This window comes from Phyllopteryx taeniolatus, chromosome 3 (genome assembly GCF_024500385.1).
Source record: "Phyllopteryx taeniolatus isolate TA_2022b chromosome 3, UOR_Ptae_1.2, whole genome shotgun sequence".
Classification (NCBI taxonomy): Eukaryota; Metazoa; Chordata; class Actinopteri; order Syngnathiformes; family Syngnathidae; genus Phyllopteryx; species Phyllopteryx taeniolatus.
Genome location: NC_084504.1, coordinates 33,581,670 through 33,599,844, shown reverse-complemented (window position 1 = coordinate 33,599,844; position 18,175 = coordinate 33,581,670). Strand labels below are relative to the sequence as shown.

General features: G+C 50.7%; 2 protein-coding genes across 2 annotated transcripts; one reads left to right on the top strand and one right to left on the bottom strand.

The window, feature by feature from the left end:
• Nucleotides 1-328: 328 nt before the first annotated feature.
• On the top strand, nucleotides 329-8,084 carry LOC133475699 (docking protein 2-like). Its single transcript, XM_061768937.1, has 7 exons — nucleotides 329-463; nucleotides 2,583-2,711; nucleotides 2,798-2,968; nucleotides 4,745-4,868; nucleotides 6,114-6,283; nucleotides 6,360-6,572; nucleotides 6,642-8,084. Exons 1-7 carry the CDS (start codon nucleotides 404-406, stop codon nucleotides 7,143-7,145), a joined length of 1,371 nt encoding a protein of 456 aa, XP_061624921.1. The 5' UTR covers nucleotides 329-403; the 3' UTR covers nucleotides 7,146-8,084.
• A 391-nt stretch (nucleotides 8,085-8,475) lies between these two features.
• LOC133475698 (bile salt-activated lipase-like) lies at nucleotides 8,476-17,570 on the bottom strand. The gene is made up of 12 exons (XM_061768936.1): nucleotides 17,100-17,570; nucleotides 16,871-17,018; nucleotides 15,774-15,893; nucleotides 14,440-14,637; nucleotides 10,812-10,942; nucleotides 10,586-10,693; nucleotides 10,366-10,489; nucleotides 10,084-10,270; nucleotides 9,421-9,624; nucleotides 9,009-9,206; nucleotides 8,769-8,876; nucleotides 8,476-8,694 (listed from the first exon to the last, which is right to left on the bottom strand). Exons 1-12 carry the CDS (start codon nucleotides 17,412-17,414, stop codon nucleotides 8,622-8,624), a joined length of 1,914 nt encoding a protein of 637 aa, XP_061624920.1. The 5' UTR covers nucleotides 17,415-17,570; the 3' UTR covers nucleotides 8,476-8,621.
• Between the last annotated feature and the right edge of the window lie 605 nt (nucleotides 17,571-18,175).

The window sequence follows — 18,175 nt, the reverse complement described above, 5'->3', positions numbered from 1 at the left end:
GTCTTCTGCGGCCAATCCCAGCGACTCAAAACCAAATAAAACAATTCAGTCAAACAAAGTGCGTTCTGGTGTCTGGTAACACAACAAGAAGAAGCTCAGCTTGTGTCCATTGTTGCGTATTGTGTCGTTGTCTATTGAGTTGTTGTTGCCTACGATGGTGTCGCTGTTGTGTTTTGTGTTGCGTACGGTGTTGTTGTGTATTGTGTCTTCGGGTGTGTGTGTGTGCTAAAAGCGTAAGACGGGAAGTCGCCGCGATGACGTGTGTGCACGAGAGAAGTGACAGCGAGGACACGAGAACAGGAAGTTGAAGCCACAAGCGTCAGCGTCAAAAGACACTGAAGACGCACAAGAGGCGGAAGACGACGAGAACGGCGACGACAAGGAGCACGATTGCGCCGCACGCATGGACGAGGACGTGAAGAAAGAAGGACATGTTTTCCTTCAGCACCACAGGTTTGGAAAGGTAACATATGCTAACTCACAGCTAATGCTAACCAAAACAAAAGAAAAAGCAACATTTGTTTCAACGACGCCATCTTTCTCGATGACGGTTTCCGGCGAAACGTCGGCGCTGCGGTTAGGGTGTCTCCTTCACAGTTGTGAGGTTGCAAGTTCCGTTCCCAACTGTGGACTTCCCGAGCGGAGCTTTCATCCCATGTTAGCACGCTGGCCTCATTGAAGAGCAACAATTCCCGATTGCATCTGAGTGAGAATGCCCGTTTGGCGACGGGCGACCGGCGACCCGTTGGGCCAATGCCGAGGCTCGGCTCCAGAAGCTTTTTCGAGGTTGACGGTGTAACACGTTCCGTTTCCACATTCCACATTCCTTTTTTTGTCTCCTCCCCCCCCCGTCATCAGTCGGTCTCAAGGTTGAAAGTGAAAGTGGGTTTTTATTGGCAGATCGAATCCAAACAGAGACTGCTACTCTTATCGGTGATTGAATTTCGGCGAGGCTCAGGCCTAGCTAGTCTAGATCCGATCTGAGATTTCTTGTGGGATTTCTACAGGGTTCTCTCTGGGTTCCATCTTCAGAAAGCCCGGCCGGGTCTTCCTTTCTTTCCCGCGCTGATGACGGTCGGGTGGGCGAATGTGCCGCCTATGATGAAGGATGCCTTCTCCTCACAACCGCTTCTAGCACAGCTCGTGTTGGTATTGCGGTTGCCCTCGTAACTGCCGCCGCTGTCGACTCGGGCCCCTTGGCACCTTTTGTGAAGGCAACAGTCTCCAACTTGACTTTTAAGCCGGACAGTGCTTTGAAAGCGGGTCGGCAAATCGGTGCGCTCGCTCGGTTCACCTTCTTTTGTCAACCGAAATAAGCATTTAGGATAACCCGTTTCCAAAGGTGCATTTCACCAGATGTTGGGAAGAACCCGAGCAATCCATACATACAAAGAAAGTAGAAGAAATAAACTGTGGCAAGACGCAGGGAAAAAGGATTGAACTTGCCAACTGGTATTTCTTTCGTACTTTGTACAAAAGGCTTTGTTTGTTTCCAATGGCAGCTTCAAAACGCCTCCTGTATGGAGAAACTAGTCGCACGCATTGCTCTGATGTGATTTTGGCCCCTTCCTGCGCACAAGCAGTCTTCCAATCTTGAAGGTTTCGTGCACTTCTTTTATGGACCTTGAGTTTCAGTTCTTTCCACAGATTTTGGATTGTGTTCAAGTCAGGTGATTGGCTGGACCATTCGAGCAGCTTTATTTATTTTTTCTCCGGCAGTATGTTTTGGATCATTATCCTGCCGTTTCATTTCCATCCCCCTCGTAGATGGCAGCAGATGTTTGTCAAGAATGTCTCAGTACATTTGCCCAGTCATCCGTCCTTCAATAATGCGAAGTTTACCAGTACCACGTGCTGAAAAGCAGCCCCACGCCATCACGTTCCCACCGCCGAACTTGACTGCTGGTATGGAGTTTTACCTGCTAACTCCACAGGTGCGCCTCGGCTCTCGGACAACTCTTCTGATTATTCTTTGCCCTCCTCTGTCGCAAATGTACGGCGGTACGATTGGCTTTCCGCTTGCGTATTACGGCCCCAACCGTGCTCGCTGGAACGTTCAGAAGCTTCGATATGCGCCGCTAACCAATGGCATCGTTAGCTCGCGATGGTCTTGACGCAGCTCTCTGCTCTTCCCCATCTTGGCAATGAGACCTTTTCGTAGGCCCGAACCGGCTGATATTGGGCTGGATTGCTGTTGGATTATTGATCGATTTGAGGTGTTGTCTTGGCTTTCCGTGCCTTTCTTCATGTGTTCAATACTTTTTCCCTGTGTCATTTCACATTATTACACACAATTTAATTTCTGGGTTTATTTGTTGTACTTTCTTTGTATGTATGGATTACTTGGGTCGTTCCCAACATCTGGTGAAACGTTCAGGTCAGGTCGTGGACTGTACCGTTTTGAACTGTGCCGCTGCCAGTCTTGGCCAGGACACCTTTCCAAAAGATTTTCTCCATCTTCACGAAACAATCATCTTTGCTGCTTCGATCAAGTTCAAATAACACGAACGAATATGTGCTCCGACGTTGACTGTCAACCGCTGTCATTGCGTGTGTGTGTGTGTGTGCGTGTGCGTGCGTAGAAGTGGAAGAGCATGTGGTGCGCGCTGTTCCGGGAAAGTTCTTTTTCCATCTCCCGTCTGGAATTGTGGGAAATCAAAGATGGCGGCAGCGGTGAGAAGAAGCAAAGGAGCGGCGGCAAACACACCAAGGTCCTCCGTCCGTCCGTCCGTCAGTCCGTCTCTCAGTTGTCGCGTACCTCGTTATGACATCATCACGACGTCTGTCCGTCCCTCAGGTGATCCGTCTGTCCGACTTGGTCCGCGTGAGCGCCGACGTCTACGCGGAGGCGTGTCCCGCCGACTGCGCCCCCTTCCTGCTGGAGACCGTGGACAAGGTTCTGGTGCTGGCGGCCCGCGCCGACCACGTCAGCCACTGGACCACCGCGCTGTGCCAGTTGGCCTTTCCCGTATGCGCACGCACGCACGCACGCCACGATGGCCCGGTTGCCACGATAAACATCCGTTGAAACTCGGGCTGCAACGATTATTCCGATAACTTGAAAAGACCCATTTTCAGCCCCACAGTCAACTATTTAGTCCACTTGATGAAAATCCACAAGGCAATAGGGAATGCGTCAATGATTCCCAATATTTAGTTCCATTGGCTCCGTTAGCCCTTTTTCGATGAATCGTTTTCTGGCCTCGGGTCGACTGTATAGTCCGCTATATAAAAGCGATTTCGACAGTATTGGTTAAAAAGACACGGAGAGCCGATGCGGCGCCCTCAAAAGCGGCGTAATGTGCTCTGGCACTCTGATCTTCGGAGGTCCGCCGCACTCGTGGAGTGCTGACGTTCTCGCTGGGAAGACCAGAGAGCCAGCAGGGCACTGCAGTCGTCCAAATGACGGGACATAAAAGCCTGAGACAGAAAAAAACTAAACAAATATATCTATCTTAGTTACATTCTTGATGTGTGGAAAAAAAGTAAGATCAGAGTAAAAAATGACGCACATTGTGAGGGTCCATAATCTTGCAGTTCTGGTCCACAAGTTTAAAACCTCAGCTGGAGCTGTTGATAATTCATGACTTAATATCTACAAGGCAGTTAAGAAGGGTATCAATTGGCGGAGACACGGCCATGTACAGCTGGCCGTCATCTGTGGAACTGTGGAAGATGATGCCGTGGCAAGGGGGGAGCTTGTATAGATTCAAAAGAAGTGGACCTAAAAGGGATACTTGGGGCACACCGCACTCAATTTCATGAGTTATGGGCGAACATGTATCCCTACCTTCAAAGGATCTTCGATCCGTGAGATAAGAGCGCAACCGGTTCATTAAAAAGAGTACCAGAGAAGCTGAGCAGGTGTTGAAGAAAATGTTATGATGAACAACGCTGAGATCCAGCAGAACCAAAACAGCCAACAGATTTCCTGACTCTGCATTAAACCTGGTGCCATTGGAAAATCTTTCAAAGGGCTGCCTCAGTCCTGTGGTTCATCTTAAGCCAATATTGCTTTTTCTCTGAAATGTTGTTTTAGGAATTTAGGAAATTAAATTGGTGAAGAACCCGAGTTTTCTAGTATTTTATTTCAAATCGGTCGGTTGGCTACGGTTGGGTAATTACTTGTTTAAAATAAATGAAGGGGCTTCACGAGTGCAGGTAATACCTCCATCTCACAGACGGGTTGTATTGAATCATTCAAAATCCATTTGAATCCAATTCCTCAAATAATCGATGGGATAATCATTCGAATGATCGATTCTGAAAATAGTCAAGAACAAATGGAGGTCGGACGTCCTTCCGTATTTGTCTACTTCTTCACTTGTTCTTCAAAGCGTTCCAACCTCAAATGCTTCAACCTATTCGGAAATCCTTTTCCACTTTCCCCAAATTCCCAAAACAAAATTCCCCCCAAAATGAGTGAGGGGCCATTTTGTGCGCCGCACCCAAGTCACGTTCTCAGGACGCTTGCATTCTGCTCTCGGGTCAGAATCGGGTTTTGCTATCCGTCACCATACCTACCGTTAGCATAGGAGTACATTTTTGGATTATTGGTGCTACAATTCAGTATTTTTAAATTGCTCGTCGTCACATTTTAGTCATCTTCAGCTCTTCGCCGTTCACACGCAATTTCGACACAAATTGCATTCTGTAGTTCATCAAACGCTTGCTCTGATTATTATTATTATTATTATTATTATTATGCTTCTGATGTTGATGTAGTCCTATTGGCTGCGTGCAGGTGAGCTGGGAGGAGCCTAGCAAAAGCCGAAAACAACAGCTCAAACAAGAACAAGAAGAAGAAGAAGAAGAAGGAGGCATACAGGACAACGCTTTGTACAGCGGCGCCGCCGCCGCCGCCACAGGTACGAAATGCGAGAGAGCGCTGAAGTTCGCCTCAAAGCACGCCGCGGGAAATCGCTCAAGTGACAGGACAAATGCAACATACAGATCAATATAAGAAGCAAAAACAGAAACAAAGCAAACCTAGAATAACAAAACGCAAGCGAGCAACATATACGGCGATCCCTTGCTAGGGTCGGCCATCGAGCATGGAGAACCCGTTGGAAGTGGACTGGCGTTCCGGTTCTCCCGGAATCGTTCACATTTACAAATTTCGCTTCCCGCCCGTAAGAAGTGGCGAAAAACCAACGAAGAAGAGCGCGCACGAAGACGAAACAAAAGTATGCCTTAACTTGGATAAAATGAGTGAGCGGCCACCTCGGTGCAACGCTCGGAAGAAGATGATATCGCGGTGCGGAGCCAAGTCAAGTCGCCTCGCAGTCCATCGGAGGAGTCGGACGCTCAAATATGTCCACGCCGACATTCGGGCAGCTGACGAGGTCAACGCTTGCTTGCACTTTTGCACTGGTGCGTTTGAGCCTTTTTATTTTAGTCTTCAACCCGACATTTATAGCATTTGCTTCCATCCATTTAGAAAAAAAAAAAAAAGAAGAATCCAAAAACGTCACTTTTCGTGCCAAAATGCTGAGTTCCCGTGCGTAGCCTTCCAAATAAAAGGCTACAACCTTACAACAGGAAGTCAAGCTCAAACTCGGCGTGATGAAACGCTCCCAAATAACGATTTTAACAATGCTATAACTTTCAGCTGACACATGAATTCATGAATATTAAGTACATTAAGTAAGTCACCAAATTGAGTTTGGCCCTCCAAACGGTTTGCCTCGCGCCGTTCCCGACGCGGGCGTGGCCGCCCCCTGATGTTGATGATTGAGGAAACGCGGCGTCTTTAAAACTTTATACAATTGTATCATAAATAATCTGTCGCTTCATTTGTCGAGTCCGTGCGGGTTTTGTGGATGTGGTCGGAAAGCGCAGTGCAAAACATGCCGACTCCCGACAGAAAGATTCCGAGGCGGAGCCGTGCGGCTGAGAGGCGCGCGCGGCCCGGCGCGCTGCCCGCCTGCTCTTTGACCTTTTACTCTCTCCAAAGATCCCACAGGAAATGAGCTTCCCTGACAGCAACTCATCGTCTGTGGAACGCAAACTCAGCAAGTCATTCACATAATAACACAATAATAATAACGCGCGTGCCTGTGTGTGTGTGTGTGTGTGTGTGTGTGCGTGCGTGCGCGCGCGCGCGGGTGTAGGCCGTGACTTCCAGGTGTGTGTGCGAGGTACTACGTCGTCTGAGCGTTGCAGGTTGAAGGGCGACGGTGTTCTGAGAGCCGGCGAGGATGCGCTTTGCCTGCTGGACAGTCAAGGCGTTACACTCATGTCCTGGCCATACAGATTCCTTCGCCGCTTCGGGCGGGACAAGGTTACACACAGGCACGCCCGCACACGCGTACACGCACGCACACAATTCGTAGTGATGTGTCTCGTGTGTGTTTCAGAGTTGTTTCTCGGTGGAGGCGGGTCGTCGTTGTGCGTCCGGCGAAGGCAATTTTGAGTTTTGCACCAAAGAAGGTCACTTCCTGTTCCAGGCGGTGGAGGCGGCCATTAGCCTGCAGCGTGCGCGTCAAACGTCTGAAGGCGCGCCCGTCGGGCACCACCCCTCCCGGAAGGTCAACCCGCCGCCCTTGCCGCCCGCGCCGCTCGCCCCACACGTGAGTGCGCGTCATAACATTACGACATCATCACGTGATGATGAGATTTGCTGCTGATTGGTTCGTCAGATGGGCGTGGCCTTGGCGCAGACACTGGCGGGGGTCGGCAGGTTGAAGTTGGACGCCGGCGGGGGCCCCTGCGCCCCCGAGCTCCTGGACTCCACCTACTCGCAGGTGTCCTTTCCCGCACTGCGCACGCCGCCGTGCACGCCGCCCCCCCTGTGCGACCCCGGCGAGTACTCGGAGGTGGCGTCGAGCCCGTCGAGCCCGCGTCCCACCCGCCTCTACGACGACGCCCCCGCGTCGCTCTACGGGAAATCGGATCACATTTACGACGAGCCCCGAGTTCAAGAACCGGCTCCCCTTTGGGTCCCGTGTGGCCCGCCCTCCGAATACGCCGCCCCCGAAGAGCTGAAAGGAGACGCGTGGAGGGTCATGGCCACCCCCGCCGACCTTCGCCACCAACTCTACTCCGCCCCTAAACGGGGCCGCGGGCCGCTTCCTGTCGCAGAGCAGGAAGCGCGCGAGTTGTACGACGACGTGACGCCGTGTCAGGACGAAGACATCTTCTGACGGCGCTGACTTACGAGTCGACTCGCTCGTAACTCAAATCATTCCCCGTCGAAATGACTGGAATGGCCAAAATCCGTTTTGAAATAAGAAAAATATTACTCATAAAAGCGTCCAGCAGTAATATAATTTGATGGTGCTATTGCATCTTGATTGGCCACCGTGGTATGGATGGTAGTTTCGAACCATTGAAGAACTCGTAAGTCACGGTCCCACTAATCATAACAATCACAACCAGCCGTAAAAATCCCAATCACAATTATAACATCGCAACTAATCATAACAACCAAAAACAATCACGGCAATTACAAGCAGAATTGACAGTTCCACCAATCACAGCGAGTCGTCCAGGTCCTGAAGGGTCAAAGCAGCCCCGGACCATCACACCACCACCACCACCGTGTTGTTCTTTTTATGAAGTGCTGTGTTATATTTATGCCAGGAGTAACGAGACACACGCCTTCCAGAAATGTCAACTTCCATACGTCAGTCCATACATTCTAGATGAAATGGAAGAAGAGCCTTCATGTTCTTTTTTGTAGGTCGGCCACTCCTGCTCCATGTTTTCTGCATTTGTGGATAATGGCTCTCCCTATGGAATACTAGAGCTCCAGAAATGGCTTTTGTCACCCTTTCCAGACTGGTAGATTAATGAATGAGTTAATGAATTCATCAATTACTTTATTTCTCATGTGTTCTTGTATTTCTGGGGATGGTGGCATTTTGTTGCCATTTTTTTGTCAGATCTTTTGGCCGACTTGATTTTGTCCACCAGGTTCTGCTGAGGTTATTTCTTGATTGAACTGGTGCGGAGGTCATCAGGCTTGTGTGTGCGGTGAAAATCAACCAAAGAATTTGATTAGCCGCACTTATTTCCTCACTTAACGCGAGGTGCCATGACTTTTTGTTGCCTTAATAAATAAAATCACCATTTAAAAACTTTTCTTGGGTGGGTTGCCTTTGTCTGATATTTATTTATTTTTGTTTGATCATCTTAAACTTTAAGGAAGTGAAACCAGACAAAGAATAGACGAATCACTGCACTTGCACTACTTGTACGTAGTTCCTGTACTTGTTGGGCCACACGTCAGTCAAGGTACTTTTCTAATGAAATACGGGTTAGTTATGTACTTTATGTACCATCTAGTGGAAGAGCCTTCTTGGTTCTGCCTGTCACGCTACTTTTGCTGGCACATACAGCAGTGAAGTATTTTTTCGAGTTAAGTATTCACTATACTGCACTGTCGTATAGTATTGTCGTACTGTATCGGAGTACGTGTATAGTGGAATATAGTGTGCGGTGTACATCCATGAAAAATGATCAGAAGAGCGGTCAGTTGAAAAGATTTACATTTTTGGACAGAATAAAAGTTGGATTGCAGAACATGGCGCGTTAGCTCCTAATCTTGTTAGATGCTTAGCTGCCGCCATGCTAGGTGAGGCGGAATCGCAAGCGTGTCGTCGTCGCTGTTATTTGCGTCACTTGCGTGCCGACGGCAGGCTGCTGTACTTTTCCATCCAGTAGGCGACGTAGGACTGTCTCAGGTCGTGGCTACGGAGACAGTTAGCGTGTTAGCGACCGCTAATGGGAAGTTGACGGGAAATAAACAGGAAGTGAGAAAACACCTGACTGACGACTTGCTCATCTTGTGGTTGATGGTCAGGAAGGGACGATGCGTTTTGGTGAAGGCGGGCCATGGCACCGGAACCTTACTGTCGCCTTGACTGGGAACCCTGGAAGCCAGGGAGACGCACGGACAAAAGGATGGCAAAACACAGGGACAGGAAGACACCAGAACACAAGGACGAGTCCTATCAGTTTTTCCACTCGGTCAACATCGCCGAGGGCTACCACCGGTACTGTACCCAGTCTTGGCGAAATTCGTCCAGTATGCGATCATGTTTCGGGACAGGTCGCGGTGTCGTGGGAAGTAGACGAGTGGTGTAGCGAAAGGTTTGCCGAAAACGTACTGGAGATCCTCGCTATGCTCCGCCTCCACCCAGCTTGGGAAGCCTGGGATACGGGTCTTCATGTTGAACAGGTAGGAGAAGGTCCGGCCGCCACTGAAGGACAAAACGGGTCCGGAGATAAGCTAACTATCCTCCACTGATGGGCGATACAGTGTAGCGCACATTAGCATGCTAAGGATACATGCTAATTGTATTGTCTCTGTGCTCTATGGTAGCATGCTAAGCTAACTAGCCTCCATTCTGGCTCATCCGGGATGAGATCAAGCAACAAAAATTCAAAGCTACATGACACCTCCTCAGATCTCACCTGCTGTGGTTGGCGTGGAGCTGTAGCGCGATCTGGGTCGGCACCAGGAACAGGAAGTCGGTCTCGATGTCAGCCGCCGTCTTCTTCACCACCGCCGGATCCGGGGCAGAGCCCCAGTGGGTGGAGTACACGCTCAATGCCGAACCGACGGCCGCCATACCTTTTTCTTTGGTCAGGCCCATCAGGAGACCCCGCACGTCCTCCCTGGAGGGGACAAAGAAGGTTTCGCTTCAGGTCTGACACCTGGACTCACATCTGGTGTGACTTCAGAGGTGTCAACTTGACTGACATCAGGTGCGGCATTTCGTGTCACATCTCATGTTGCATTTGGTGTGTCACCAGATGCGGCATCAGGTGTGAATGGGGAGGAACCTCAGATTTGACATCAGGTGTGAGGTGAGGTGAGGTTACTTTGGATGTGACATTCCTTGTGTGCCTTGTAACATACTTCTAATTCTTCATAATTCGGATTCTGATGTGACATATCAGATTTGTCATCAGACGTGATATCAAATGTTATTGAGGTGTCACATCACGTGACATCTGGGGTGCCATTAGAAGGGAAATCAGGTCTGAAACATCACACCAGATGTGACATTTGATGACACATCTGGTGTCATCAGATGGGACTTGAGGTGTTGCGACACGGGATGTGTTCCTCACACGGTGGTGTTGGCGTTCTTCTTGTTGATGGAGGGCACGTCAACGCCCGCAAATATGTGCCCGTCCATGGAGTTGACGCCGCCCATGTAGTCGATGTCGGCGGCGTTGTGAAAAAGACGACTTGGCTCGTCGGGGAGGAAGTCGCCATCCACCACGGGGGCATGTTCCAGAAGGTCCATGACCACACCTACAAAGACCAAAGAAGGGTAGCGCTTCAATGCTCGGTTGCACTCTGGACACGCCCTCTCGCCACAGGCCACGCCCAACCGTCCCCAGTCTCACCGTTGCCCAATATCTGCAGGATGTCGATTTTTCCCGCCATGGTGAGGCCCACCGGGTCCGTCATCTTCAGACATGTCAACATCAGGTCCTCGTCGCTACGGTAACAGCCGACCTTACGCGCGATCTACACCCAACAGGAAGTAAGACAAACAAGTGGTGAGACGTGATCTCAAACAGGAAGTGAGATGGGATCACAAACAGGAAGTGATGGGTGCGGTACCTTCTTGGTAAGTGCCATGGGTTCCCTCTGCATGGCCCAAGGACTCAAGGCCACGCCGCACTGACTGATGGCCCGGCGAAATAATCCTTTATTATATGGGGACAACATCTACACGCACAAACACGCATCGCCACGGTCACTAAGCATGGTGGCTAATGTTAGCATCTCCGCTTTTTATAATGTCAAAGGTGTGCCTTGGCTGAACGGAGGCGGTCGGGGATGCCACCTGGAAGCTGACCCCGGCGGCCCCGGCCGACTGTCCAAATATGGTCACATTATCCGGGTTTCCTCCGAAGGCGGCGATGTTCCTGCTGACCCACGAGATGGCGGCGTGCTGGTCCCACAGGCCGTAGTTTCCTGAAGCGCACGCACACGCATACACGTGGTTAATGCAGAATCACTCTGCCAACCTATTTCTTTTTACCGGACAGTTTTTGTTGAACAGTATTTTACTTTGCTTACAAATTTGAATAAGGTACAGTTGTTGCGGGATTACGTTCCAGAACCTCCCACAACAGAAGGAAATCAGCCAGGTAGCGACCATATATTTATTTTTTGTTCTTTGTATATATTTATGCATGATACCAATACAATATATGCATGGGAGGTGCCAGGATTACTCACGTTCTACACTGTAGTATCTGTGACTTTGAATGTGTGTGGCTTTAAAAGGTGGGACAGCCAATGAGAGTGTAGCGTGCGGCTGTTAACTGGCCGCTAGCCAGTTGTGGCCATGAAGTTAGTGTACGAATGTGCTTGTTCCGTGTTTCTTGTTTTAGCATTTGGTCAGGAAAGCGATTGGAAGTGCGCAGCCGGCCGTGTCTATCCTTGACCACCTGTGGAGGCGTTACAATTGGTTCTAACTCCTGCTGGTAGGCTATATTCAGTTCGTTGACCATGTTTACTTTAGCGTAGACGTGCAGTTATAGAAGCCAGTTCTGTTATCTTCTACTTTGAAATGTGAAATGATCCCAAACTTTGGACATTCTCTTTCTTCTACGCACGTTTTCCGCCTGGTTTGTGCTTTTTGCTACGTGGGTCTGCAGTAACATTAGTCCCAAAAAAATCCAGCAATAGAGCGAAAAATCCCAATACGAAATGAAAGATGTGTCATGGACTGCCCTGCAGTACTGTTTTGGAGCCGTCCTCTCTGTTGTAGCTTCTCCTCAAGCCACGCACCGGTCTCCAATCAACCCTCATCACCTCCTCCATTTCAGGTTACTTTAAAAATGTATTCCGATACAGTTACTAGTTACCTGTTAAAAAATGTAGTCAGTAATACCACAATATATGAGTCATGTAACTTGATTTGAATTACTTTTGGATTACTCCAACACCAATTATGAATATCCATCCATCCATCCATCCATCCATTGTCTTCCGCTTATCTGAGGTCAGGTCGCGGGAGCAGCAGCCTCAGCAGGGAAGCCCATACTTCCCTCTCCCCAGCCACTTCCTCTAGCTCTTCCGAGGGGATCCCGAGGCGTTCCCAGGCAAGCCGAGAGACCAAGTCACCAGGGTATGCTGGGTCGTACCCGGGATCTCCTCCCGGTGGGACGTGCCCAGAACACCTCTCCGGGGAGGCATCCTAAACAGATGCCCCAGCCACCTCAGCTGGCTCCTCTCAATGCGGAGGAGCCCCTCCCGTATGACCGAGCTTCTCACCCTATCTCTAAGGAAGAGCTCGGACACCCTGCGGAGGAAACTCATTTCGGCCGCTCGTATCCGGGATGCCGTTCTTCGTTCCTCCCCTCAGCTCGTGACCGTAGGTGAGGGGAGGAACGTAGATCGGTAAATCGAGAGCTTTGCCTTTCAGCTTAGCTCCTTCTTCACCACAACGGACCGATACAAAGTTTGCATCACTGCAGACGCCGCACGATCCGCCTCTCGAGCTCCCGTTCCATTCTTCCCTCACTCGTGAACAAGACTCCAAGACCCGGAGAGGGGCACTCCACCCTTTTCCGACTAAAGACCACGGTCTCAGATTTAGAGGTGCTGATTCTCATCCCAGCCGCTTCACACTCGGCTGCGAACCGCTCCAGTGAGAGTTGGAGATCACGGCTGGATGAAGCCAACAGAACCACATCATCTGCAAAAGGCAGAGAGGCAATACTGAGGCCAACAAACCGGACCCCCTCTACGCTTCGGCTCCGCCTTGAAATTCTGTCCATAAAAGTTATGAACAGAATCGGTGACAAAGGGCAGCCTTGGCCAAGTCCAAACGAGTCCGACTGACTCCCGGCAATGCGGACCAAACTCTGACACCGGTCGTACAGGGAACGAACAGCCCATATCAGGGGGTTTGGTACCCCATACTCCCGAAGCACCCCCCCACAGGACTCCACGAGGGACACGGTCGAACGCCTTCTCCAACCACACAAAACACATGTAGACTCCAGCTGCCTCAGGAGTCCCACCGGCCAAAAAGGCTTGATAGGACTCCTTCTTCAACTTGACTGCATCCCTCACCGCTGGTGTCCACCAAAGGGTTCGGGGATTGCCGCCACGACAGGCACCGACCACCTTACGGCCACAGCTCTGGTCGGCCGCCTTGGCAATGATAGGAGCGGAACATGGTCCCCTCGCCTCCCCCAGGACGTGGGTGAAGTTCTGCCGTAGGTGGGAGTTGAAACTCCTTCTGACAGGGGATTCTGCCAGACGTTCCCAGCAGACCCTCACAATACGTTTGGGCCTGCCACGTCGGACCGGCATCTTCCCCCACCATCGGAGCCAAATCACCACCAGGTGGTGATGAGTTGACAGCTCCGCCCCTCTCTTCAAGACATGCGGCCGCAAGTCCGATGACACGACCACAAAGTCGATCATCGAACTGCGACCTAGTGCCTCCTGGTGCCAAGTGCACGTGTGGACACCCTTATGCTTGAACATGGTGTTCGTTATGGACAAGCCGTGATGAGCACAGAACTTCAATAACAGAACACCGCTCGGGTCCTGATTGGGGGGGCCGTTCCTCCCAAACACGCCCTTCCAGGTCTCACTGTCGTTGCCCACGTGAGCATTGAAGTCCCCCAGCAGAACGATGGAGTCCCCAGCGGGAGCGCTCTCCGGCACCTCCTCTAAGGACTCCAAAAAGGGTGGGTACTCTGAACTGCTGTTTGGCGCATAGGCACAGATAACACTCAGGACCCGTCCCCCCACCCGAAGGCGGAGGGAGGCTACCCTCTCGTCCGCCGGGGCGAACCCCGACGTACAGGCGTCGAGCCGGGGGGGCAATAAGTATACCCGCACCTGCTCGGCCACCAAGCGCTCACCTTCGAGTCCCACCTCCAGGCAAATATGAATATATGTAATGAAAATAGATATTGATATATATATTTTCTGTCTTGTTGTGTAAATGTTTAATGCGCATGTTTGTGGAATGTGGGAGGAACACATTCAAATTGAAAACGTCAGAACTGTGAGACAAATGGGCTAACCTCTTGTACAACATACTGCCTAGCGTCATAAAGTTTTGAAACCCTATCCACATGACTCAGTGTGGGTGATATATCGAGTGAAATGGAAAAAAAGGACCCATTTATACGAGGTACAGTATCTTAACCCCTCCCCTCACTGACACACACTTCCTCCCTTATGACACAATGATGCGCTGCTAAAATGGGGCTCAAAATTGACAAGCGACCCCTCCCCACTTTACATTGTAATCCTGCTAAATAATCCCAATTTTAATAAATGTACCTGAAATCTGATTACATGTGTTTTGTCTGTAACTGTACTGTAATACAGTTAGGGTTTTTATTTTGTTGTATTGTGATGACGTAATCCCATTACATGTATTCCATTGCTCCCCATCTTGTATACAACACACGTATTTGTTGTCGCTTGTGTTGCACCTGGCACGCGAGCGTCTCCGCTGCTGAGGAAGCCCAAAGTTCCCACGCGGTAGTTGGCCGACACCACGATGACGTTCCCCCGCTCGGCCATTTCCTTGCCGTCATACAGCGAATCTCCCAGGATGGCCAAGTCGTCGGACGCTCCCAGCAGGAAGGCCCCGCCGAACAGATACACCATGACGGGCAGGTTGGACGACACTGGCGCACAATGACGTGTGTGTGGTGAGACGGTTACCGTCTGAAGGATGTTTTAGTTGTATGAGTGTGTGTGTGTGTGTGTGTGTGTTTCCCTGAGGCTGATCATAAGGATGGGAAATCAGTGTGGCATCTGGTGTGACATCTGAAGTGCGACCTGGTGTGAGATCCAGTCCGACACCCTATGGGACATCAGACGTGCAATCTGGTGTGACACCATATGGGACATCAGAAATGCGATCTGGTGTGAGATGCAGTCTGACACCCTATGGGACATCAGAAGTGCAATCTGATGTGACACCAGATGAAACATCAGAAGTGCAATCTGGTGTGACCTCCGGTGTGTCACCAGATGGGACATCAGAAGTGTAATCTGGTGTGACATCCGGTGTGACACCAGGTGGGACATCAGATGTGCAATCTGGTGTGACACCAGATGGGAGAACAGAAGTGTGATCTGGTGTGACATCATATGGGACATCAGAAGTATAATCTGGTATGACATCCGGTGTGACACCAGATGGGACATGAGAAGTGTAATCTGATGTGACACCAGATGGGACATCAGAAGTGTGATCTGGTGTGACACCAGATGGGACATCAGAGGTGGGATCTGGTGTGACAGCCGGTGTGACATCAGATGTGACATCAGAAGTGCGATCCGGTGGGTGTGACATCCAGTGTGACACCAAATGGGACATGAGAAGTGTAATCTGATGTGACACCAGATGGGACATCTGAGGTGGGATCTGGTGTGACACCAGATTTGACATCAGAAGTGCGATCTGGTGTGACATCAGATGGGACATCAGACGTGCAATCTGGTGTGACACCAGATGGGAAATCAGAAGTGCGATCTGGTGTGACATCCGGTGTGACACCCTATGGGACATCAGAAGTGCAATCTGGTGTGACATCCGGTGTGACACCAGATGGGACATCAGAAGTGCAATCTGGTGTGACATCAGATGGAACATAAATGCGATCTGGTGTGAGATCCAGTCAGACACCCTATGGGACATCAGCAGTGCAATCTGGTGTGACATCAGATGGGACATCATAAATGCGATCTGGTGTGACACTAGATGGGACATCAGAAGTGCGATCTGGTGTGACATCTGGTGCACGTTAGTACGTACGTTTGTGTCCCTGAGGCACAAATATGTTGAGGTAGAGACAATCGAGACTTCCTCTGGTTTGTGTCTGCAGCAGTGTCACCTGCAGGCAGCGCTCGCCGTACTTGGTGGCCTTCAGAACCCCTGCGCACACAAACGGCACAACATCAAAATTTCACCGACCGGGCGCCACTCCATGCGGACAAGGCACAAATGGACAAACACGCATTTGCACTCCCATTCACGCCTCTGGACAATTTCTTCGTCTTTAACTCATCTACTGCCTCCGACGGATGTTCACGTCAAGTACGTTTTTCAACGGGGCTTCTTAGAGGGTCTCACCCAGCTGGTCTGAAATTCAGGCTTCTCCAGAACTGTCATGACCAGGCGATTCCTGCAGATGGCGCCGTTGCATCGCTTTGGATTGGAGAGCAGCACCTCTTTTGAGTCCAAGATAAAGATGAGGCGGTGAATCTCGGCTTGTCACGTCGGTTGTGAGGGAGAGAATTGCCCGCGTTTTGCAAGTCGGAGACGTTTCGGTGCCTGACCTTCCAACAGCGGACATATATGCGCGCTAGAAACCGAGTCTGTGTCGGGGTAGCTAGTAGAAAGTTTGTGTCGCGATGGTGAGAAGAGATGACACCGCTTACAGCGTGAATGGCGAATGGCGTTAAAAGACGTTCAACTGGAACCTTGTGCCGAGTCAGCGTCACTCACGACGCGTTTCTTTGTTGTATAGCTGTAAAGAAAGAAGTCTTTCGCCAACAAAAGCCCGCTCTTGCCCCCGTCTGCTCATGATTACTAAAGAACAGAAAAAGCGGCGCCTCGCCTCTTTCTTTTGGTACTTTGGGTGCGTTTACTTCTCCCAGAACAGGAAAACAATATTCTGTGGATCTGGAAAGCGCCGTCCAAATGCTCTGAAGCGGCTGGCGCTCAATGAGTATCGTGCTAGCATGTTTTCTGGAATGCGAGAGGAAAAAGCCAAAACGGGGACCGGAACGGCGAACCCGACAAGTCTGAGCCAGACGCGCGAACCGCCGGCTGCTCCGTAGCCGCACATCGTGCGTCATTGGACGTCACGTGACACCTGACCTCACGGATCGTAGATTGCCGTCACCTACCGTCCCATCCGGGATGAGGTTTTGGTTTCTCCCACAGTCCTGGGGTGTCAGCGAAGGGGATCCCTTTGAACACGTCCACAGACCTGAACAGGCCCGCGCCATGATTGGTGCCCTCGACCCGGCCGCCCTCCGTCTGCACCACACCCAGCTACGCGCACACACACACACACAGATGAAGCACAAAAAATGAAACCTGAAGTGATGTCACAATTTCCAAGTGTTTCCTGACCCTTGCAGCTGACACCGATGTGATCGAGACGCTCATCAGCACCGCCGCCACCGGCATCATCATCGTCATCGTCATCTTCATCCCCTTCATCCTCGTCTTCCTCACACGTGGAATCGGCGGCTGCCTTTTATATAGTCGCTCCGCTCGTGCGTCATACAAGCGACGTGGGCCTGTCGCTCGGACCGCAACAGCACGACAACACAAACGTACCGCCTTCATGTCCTCGGGGATCAAATGAATACTTAGAATAGAATCAATCTTTGTGCACCAAAGTGGAAAACTGTCTTTTAGTCTTCTCGCCAACATGAAAGACATTGAACACACACAGATCGAGTATAGTGAGAACCAGAATCAAAGTAAAGCTACAATAAGATCTTATGAATCAAGTCGAACGTCAGCGTGACGCAGCTCAGGTCATGAGGGTGGATCGTTCACGTTGTTGAGTTCAGGACGGCCATGTGGTTTGGAAACGATTTTGCGTTCTTTGACTTGACTCGCAAGGATGTGAGAACAAGCGCAGATGCCGGCCGACTTTATCTCCATGTGCTAACAGTCGGCGGTCAATCATTACTCACTCACGCACGCACTGTGACTTTTTATCCTTGTCGATGATGTCATCTCTGTCAACAAGAACAAAATGTTTCAACCGTTTGCCGTGCTCCTTCGTGAATTCCAGGACAATCTTCTGGGACATTGTCACGATGTTGTCACGATCCCTTTCCAGTTGAGCGCCTTGCGATTTCCGATTTTCCAGTTGCTGAAACGTCCATCCATCCATCCATCCATCCATTTTCTACCGCTCATCCGAGGTCGGGTCACGGGGGCAGTGGCTTTAGCAGGGACGCCCAGACTTCCCTCTCCCCAGCCACTTCATCCAGCTCTTCCGGGGGGATCCCGAGACGTTCCCGGGCCGGCCGAAGGATGTAGTCTCTCCAGCGTGTCCTGGGTCGTCCCGGTGGGACGTGCCCGGAACACCTTACCACTGTTCCACGGCCAGGACGAAAACCACACTGCTCCTCCTGAATCTGAGATTCCTCTCCAGCACCCCTGAATAGACCTTACCAGGGAGGCTGAGG

Coding starts and splice junctions, on each gene's coding strand:
- LOC133475699 (XM_061768937.1), top strand. CDS start 404: ATGGACGAGGACGTGAAGAAAGAAGGACATGTTTTCCTTCAGCACCAC. Junction 6,284..6,359: donor GCCGCTTCGGGCGGGACAAG/GTTACACACAGG, acceptor TGTGTGTTTCAG/AGTTGTTTCTCGGTGGAGGC. Junction 6,573..6,641: donor CCGCGCCGCTCGCCCCACAC/GTGAGTGCGCGT, acceptor TTGGTTCGTCAG/ATGGGCGTGGCCTTGGCGCA.
- LOC133475698 (XM_061768936.1), bottom strand. CDS start 17,414: ATGTCTTTCATGTTGGCGAGAAGACTAAAAGACAGTTTTCCACTTTGG. Junction 17,019..17,099: donor CATCGGTGTCAGCTGCAAGG/GTCAGGAAACAC, acceptor GTGTGCGCGTAG/CTGGGTGTGGTGCAGACGGA. Junction 10,694..10,811: donor CCGCCGGGGTCAGCTTCCAG/GTGGCATCCCCG, acceptor TTGTGCGTGTAG/ATGTTGTCCCCATATAATAA.